The 6530-nt window shown below is 57.8% G+C and overlaps 1 protein-coding gene across 1 annotated transcript; it reads right to left on the bottom strand.

Annotated features, from left to right (window-relative positions):
* Positions 1 to 3862: 3862 nt before the first annotated feature.
* Positions 3863 to 5662, bottom strand: HOXB13 (homeobox B13). The gene is made up of 2 exons (XM_021704477.1): positions 5059 to 5662; positions 3863 to 4116 (listed from the first exon to the last, which is right to left on the bottom strand). The coding sequence occupies exons 1-2, from the start codon at positions 5660 to 5662 to the stop codon at positions 3863 to 3865; spliced, it is 858 nt and encodes a 285-aa protein (XP_021560152.1).
* Between the last annotated feature and the right edge of the window lie 868 nt (positions 5663 to 6530).

The raw sequence follows: 6530 nt of genomic DNA, 5'->3' as shown, positions 1-6530 counted from the left end.
GCAGAACCGGCCTCCCTTCGCCCCAGCGCAGCGGGCGCCTCGGCGCTTTAGCGCAGGTTTACGTATCTAACGCACAGTGGTGGCTCCGCGGTTTCTATTAGACGCGGGCGGCGGCACAGTTTCCCCCGAAGGAAACCGAATGAAAGCGCAGCACTTAGGGCCTTGGATAAAACTTTAATGAAGGGGAGGCGGGGAGGGCGGTTAGCTTCGCGTTGGAGGAGGGGAGCCGGGCCGCTGGGAGAACTGGGGGGCTCCATGGAGCCTTTTTCCTGCCGCAGGGGCAGCTTCCGGGCTCTGGAGCGACTACAGTAGGGGAGGTGGGGGAGGGGCGGGGGACACCGCTGTGCGGATTCTCCGCGGGCCGCGGCTTAGCGGGGTCCCGAGCGGCCGGAAGCGTTCGCCAGCGTGAGTAAAGGACCCCAGGCCTGGAGCCTCCGCCCAGCTCTCCGCCGGGCTGCTGCCGGAATTTAGATTCGAAAAGAGCTTCCGGAGGCCGTCTACGCACTTCTCCACCACTGCCCCCTAATTCGGCCTCTGGAAGCCTAATAAAATACAACTGCTTTGGAGTTAGAAGTGATTTCAGTCCTGGAGCCGGCGTAGACGGGACCCTCTGACCCCGTTTGGACGCTTGCTGAGACTCGCAGCCCGAGGTGTTTGGCTCGGAGTGCCGGAGAGGGCGTGGAGCGCAGCTCCGAGGACAATTACGCCTCGCTGGTGGGGAAAGACGCCCGGTATTTTCGGGAGTATATTTGTGCGCTTCCGCATGCATTTGTTCATGAGAATGTTGTCCGAATTTACCTATTTATGAACGCTGTGGTCACACGTTTCAGTCTGAATAATTTTTAACAAGACACGCTCCCCAGTAGCTAAAAATGGCCCGATTCAAAAGCAAATCACTGCAGACAAGCAACTGTAGACATATGGGTTTTGTTGAAATTGAACACAAATTAGTGAGAGATTTTTAAGCGCTCGGCCTGGGTGGGAGGGGGTATAATTTGCCTCGGGAGTAAAACTGGTGTTTGGAAAGGGGTTTCGTGAAAGGATTTAAAGCCAAACGAAATTTAAATTTGTTTTGTTTTGCACAGGTTCCATACAAGTACATCCCTGCGGGGGGGGGGGGGCGGATGGGGGGATGTCGCCGCGAACTGCTCTGCGGAGGAAGAGAACACCCCGGCGGCGCGAAGTCCTAGACCGGGGCCAGATGGCGCCGCGGCCTCGCTCCTGGAACCCCGACTAGCCTGTTCTCTATTCCACATCGCTCGTGCTGCTCCGCTTGCCTTCCTCCTGGTCTCCCGCTAGCCGGACCGAGCCATCTGCCGACGCGTTGGTCCAGTTCCAGGCGGCTCCGTGTCCCCGAGCTCTCACAAGCTACCCCAAACTCTCCAACCCCGGAGGCCGGAGACCCGGGGCATTCGGAAGCCACCGGCTCGGTAGGGGGGTTAAGGCCCAGCCGCCCGGCGGCTTTCCCTGAAATAGCAAACTTCTGCCGGCAGGGGGCGCCCTTGCCTATGTTATAGTCCACAAACACACTGGTAGAGAAATCTCTAAAATCCCAAATCTTTTGTTCGTTCTGAAATTATTGCGAACGAATAATAGAACGAAACTTTAAGTCCCTGGTAGAGGTGTGGAGGAGTTAGAGCCCTGGGAGGGCAGAGTCTCGAGGTCTCTGACTCCTTTCAGGCCTCCACCTAGGCTGGCTAGTTTAGTCCAAGTGTCGGCCCCTTTTGGGGCTTTTCCTCTCCTCATGTGGGGACCCTGCACCATGGAGCCCCCTTCATTTGTCCCACACCCTACCCATATGCCTATAGGCACTGAAGTCTCGCCATTCCTGAAGCGGCGAGGGCGGGGTCTGCTTACACTATCTTTGAGATAGTGTATTATCAAAGCTACTTGCTGGAGACTTTGCTTGAAGGAGAATGTGAAAGGCAGCAAATAACTTCCTCTGAGCCAGACGCTTTACCGAGGAGCTGAAACTGGACCACCGGGGCTTGGAAAGGTTTTTTTTTTTTAATCACAAAATTGACACTACCACCCCCAAGCAGACACACTCTGAGACCCTAGAGGGGAGGGTGACCAGCCGCCTTTGGGGCCTTTCCCCTCAGCCCTGGGTTCCTCTTTGGTAAACAGATTTAGAAGAATCTGAGTTGCCTCCCAGCTCATTCCCAGGAGAGGAGCCAGGATGGTAGGTTGTAAACCCCCCAATCCCTCAGCTACACAGGGCTTCCTGGAGAACCACGAGGCTGAGCCAGCTCCGAGAGGCCATTGGGACAGTCACGGCGGGCCTCACAGGCTGCTCCTGCTGGTGCCTGGGATCGTGGGTGGTGCAGGTCCTCTCCATGTGGAGCCTGGGCTCTGGATCGCTGGGAGCATGTCTGCCAGGATGCCCCAGCCCAGGCTGCAGGAAGACCCAGGGCAAACCCGCTGATTTGGTTGCAGAGCCGAGGTGGTGAATTCCACAGGGCACTGGGCCCAGGTACGCGACATGAGGGAGGGCGGCACAGAGGCGAAGACTCCGTGTCAGGGTCCTGGGCTCGGCAGCTCTGCAAACAGCCAGTCTGCCCCAGGTTTCTGGAATTCCACACTATAAGTCTCTGTCTACATGGACAGAGAAAAGAGAGTTGGCGCCAACACGATCCTCTACCCACCCAGGATTCAGGGTACTTGGACTAAACCGGCACAAAGTGACAGGGAAAGAAATCTGCAGCCACGGTTGCCTAAGACGCCTGACTTGGGTCTTTGGGTTTCTGTCACCCGCTGTTCTTTCCCCCCCCCCCCCCGCAAAAGGGCCTGTTCCATCTCCCAGGCCTGAGACCCCGCAAGCTTCTCTTGGTGTCAAGGGGAGGCAAGCAGAGGGGGAATGGGTGGTGAAGGGCCATTTTCTGGTTTTCCCTCTAGGCTGGCTATTCCAGCGTGTTTGCGATGTGCCTGCTAGTAGGATCACATTCTACTTTCTAGTTCTGTAACTATTTGTGCCCTGGAGGGGCACGTCTATGAGGCCACAAGTACCTATTTCATGCAGCTCCCAAATGCCCAATGAACCATAACCTGGACAGAACCACCAGGAATGTTAAAGGAAGATTTGGAAAGTTTAGGGGAGGAAATGAGAGATGGTGAATTATCCAAGTGCTTTCTCAAACTCAGTTTTTCTGGAGGAAGGACTCTGGAGGGCAGCTCCCTGGTTTCATTTTCACACAAAGACAAAATCTAAGAGTTAAGGATAGTACTTCTGAGACCACGGCATACAACCTGGGGGGGGGAGGGGCAGGGAGGGAGGGAAGGAAGGAGGGAGGGAGAGGTACCCTCCAGTGTTGTCCATCCTGCCCAAGTGTCATCTTAGAAAAATGCTAAATGAGCATCAGTAGTCACAGGGATGAATCTGCCTTTTCTCCTCTCCGCTGCAGTCACTGGGATGCGGGATGGGATTTGGAAACGGAAGTGGATCCAGAGGAAGCTTCCCTGCCTTGGGTCTCCCTCCAAGTTTATTCATAATCAGCTCAATCCATGCAAGCGATTTCTAAAGTGCTCTTCAGAGAGCTCTAGATAGAAAATATGAAACTAATTATCATGGCAACTCATACTGGTTATGGTGATTATTGCCACCGCCAGGATGAATGATTGTGACTGCGACCGGTCCTGTGGGTGGTGTGTTACTCTGGTGGATTGGATTGTAACTCTGGGCCTCACTGGCTCCCTAGAATACATGGGGGTACCCGGGCCATCCCTGAGGGACCGCCCAGGAGCTGTGGCCTGGGAAGAGTGCAACCTCTGGGAGCCCCTTAGCAGAGTCCTGGCACTGGCAGGCTCCGAGGGTCTCCCCAGGATACTCCCACTTTTCCCCCACCTCCCTAGCCAGGGATCTCCCTCATGGAGTAGTGCTGGTCTTGACCTTGGCGAGGACTTTCTTCTCCTTAACCCGGCGGTTCTGAAACCAGATGGTGATCTGGCGCTCTGAGAGGCTGGTGGCTGCCGAGATCTTGCGCCTCTTGTCCTTGGTGATGAACTTGTTAGCTGAATACTCGCGCTCCAGCTCACGCAACTGCCCCTTGCTGTAAGGAATGCGCTTCTTTCGGCCACGTCGGAAGGTGCAGCCGTCTGGAGGGTGCTGCGCGCCTGACTCTGAGCCGGAAGGAGGGAGAGAAAGCCACGCTCAGACCTCTGCCCGCAAGCCCACGCGCAGACCCAGGCCCTACAAGCTAAGTAATCCTACGGGGAGCACCCAGATCACCCTTCAGACACGCGTGAGCTCCACTCCCCCAAAGTGCAGGGGGACACCTCGACTTCCAGCTGGTTTCTGATGACGGCTTAGGCTTGAAAAGACCAGGCTTCTGCAGGCCACCCTCACCTATCACTGTCCTCACGATTGCAGGTCTGCAAACACACCCATCACACACAGCCGGACCTTTGCCCACAGTCACATATATCCACCCTCACATGTATTTTCAGACTCTTGACCACTCTTGTAGATTCTACAGGCAAATTACGTAGAGAAAGGAACACATTTCTGCCTCCACACCCAATACACACACACACACACATTCACACAACACGCACACATACACACACCCCTAAGTTCGGACTGCAGGAAATCTAAAATTTCCTTTGGAAACTGAAAAATTCACCTCAGAGAACATGAGGATTTGAATTCTTTACAGAATATCCAGTATCTGTGTTCCTACCCACCCCTCCGCCCCATACTCACTGAATTGAGTCATTTAGCCTTTTGGTAGAATTAAACCTAGGATCTGAGAGGTACGAACGGCATGAGCCCCAAAAGCAGCAAAAAGAACCAAACACTTGGAGGTATGAAAAGCTGGCCCCAAGGCCTCCTAGGGAGGCGAAGGCACCTGGTGGCCCACAGGCTTCAGACCCCTCACACTGACCCTCTGGGGCCTCCACCCTGGTTCTTCAACGGCCTGAACTCTCCTTCAGAGTCCTAATAAGCCAGCAGGAGCTCCTCCTCACCAGCCCCGGCTCCCTTCACTTCCTCCCATGCCAGCGCCCGCCGGCCTACAATCCACAGTCAGCACCAGCGGGACCCAAAGGAGTGGGGCAAGTTACCTGCAAAGGCCGCCTTCCAGAAGGGACCCGGTGGGTTCTGTTCCCCCTGGCAACACATCTGGCCGTTCCAGCCACCGGTGAGGGCCCAGGGCTGGTAGCTGTCCACAGGCAGCAGGGAGTCGTGGCGAGGCTCCCCCGGGGCGCCCAGAGTCTGCACCACCGACACATCCAGGTAACTGGCCATAGGCTGGTAGGGTCCCGGGTACCCGGGATAGAAGGCAAACTCGGTGGGGCGGCTGGGGTACTCCTCCCCGGCCGTGGCAGTCTCCGCGGAGTAGGCAGCTAGGGTGGCCGCCTGGGCACAGGGTTTCAGCGAGCTCCGGGACACCCGGCAGGAATAGTACCCGCCTCCAAAGTAGCCGTAAGGCACCGGCGCCGGGGCCGCCCCCTGGGGCAGCCCGGGGCAAGGGTGGCACTGCTTTGGCGGCTCCGCGGAGCCTGGCAGATCCAGGGGGGCATAGCTGACGGCGGGCATCAGCGTAGGCGCCATGGCCGGGTGGCTGGTCGGTGGGGAGTGGGCGACTAGATGCCGACTCCCTCCGGCTCCCGGCAGGCCTTCCAGATCCTTGGCCCCGTCCAAGGCGGCATAACTGCCGGGCTCCATGGGGCCGAGGGTCGGCTCATGGGGTGCCGGCGGTGGGGGATCCAGGGGGCACCCAGCTCGCTCTCCCCACCCGGGCCCCCCGGGCGCCCAAGGCGGTTTAAATCGCTCCCAGCTCGCAGGGCGCCTGCCTCCGCTCGGCCCGGCCCGGCCTGACGCAGGAGACGCAGGTGCCGGGGCTCGCGCGCTCATTGGCTGCGGCCTGGGGGACACAGACGCTCAGAAAATCCTCCGGGCAGAAATCGCGAAAATACTTTACCCCTGCTTCTGTCTCCCCCCTCCTCCCTCCCTTCCTCCCTTCCCCCCTCCCTCTCTCTTCCTCCCTCCCTCTCTCCCTCCCTCCCTCCCTCTCCCCCTTTCCTTCTCTCCCTCCCTCCCTCGCCCTCTTTCCCACTCTCCCTCTCTCCCTCTCCCTCTCTTTTATTGCATTTGAAAACAAGAACGGCGAGGAAAGCTGCTTTCCAGTTTGGGGCTCCCCAGCTCCGCGCCCAGGGCGGGGTTGAGTGGGGAAGGGAGGGGAGAAGTGGGAGGCGGAGGGAGAGAAGACAAGGAGCCCACCCCACCTCCGCCTCCTCCTCTCCCTCCCTGGCTCTCTGTCTCCTGTGCTTTGGCAGGTTTAACGAGAGAATAAAAAGCTCTCCCAATAAAGTGTGCGTCTCATGGGGGGAGAAGGGGAGTCGGGGGTGGGGCCGGGAGGCCGCCCTGCGCCTGAAAGGGGAACCTGGGAATGCGCGTGAACCAGAGGAGACTGGGAAATGGGGACTAGAGGGTATTTCTGGGAGCCCCTGGCTTTGGGTCCTGGGTACAAGCATCCCAGTTCACTGCAGGTGCCCCTCCTCTTCCGGATGCGCGTAATATGCTGCCCAAGGAA

Source organism: Neomonachus schauinslandi, chromosome 15 (genome assembly GCF_002201575.2).
Source record: "Neomonachus schauinslandi chromosome 15, ASM220157v2, whole genome shotgun sequence".
NCBI lineage: Eukaryota > Metazoa > Chordata > Mammalia > Carnivora > Phocidae > Neomonachus > Neomonachus schauinslandi.
The sequence above is the reverse complement of the archived record's forward strand: the minus strand, read 5'-3'. Positions and strand labels throughout refer to the sequence as shown.

Coding starts and splice junctions, on each gene's coding strand:
- HOXB13 (XM_021704477.1), bottom strand. CDS start 5,662: ATGGAGCCCGGCAGTTATGCCGCCTTGGACGGGGCCAAGGATCTGGAA. Junction 4,117..5,058: donor CTGGAAGGCGGCCTTTGCAG/GTAACTTGCCCC, acceptor CTTCCGGCTCAG/AGTCAGGCGCGCAGCACCCT.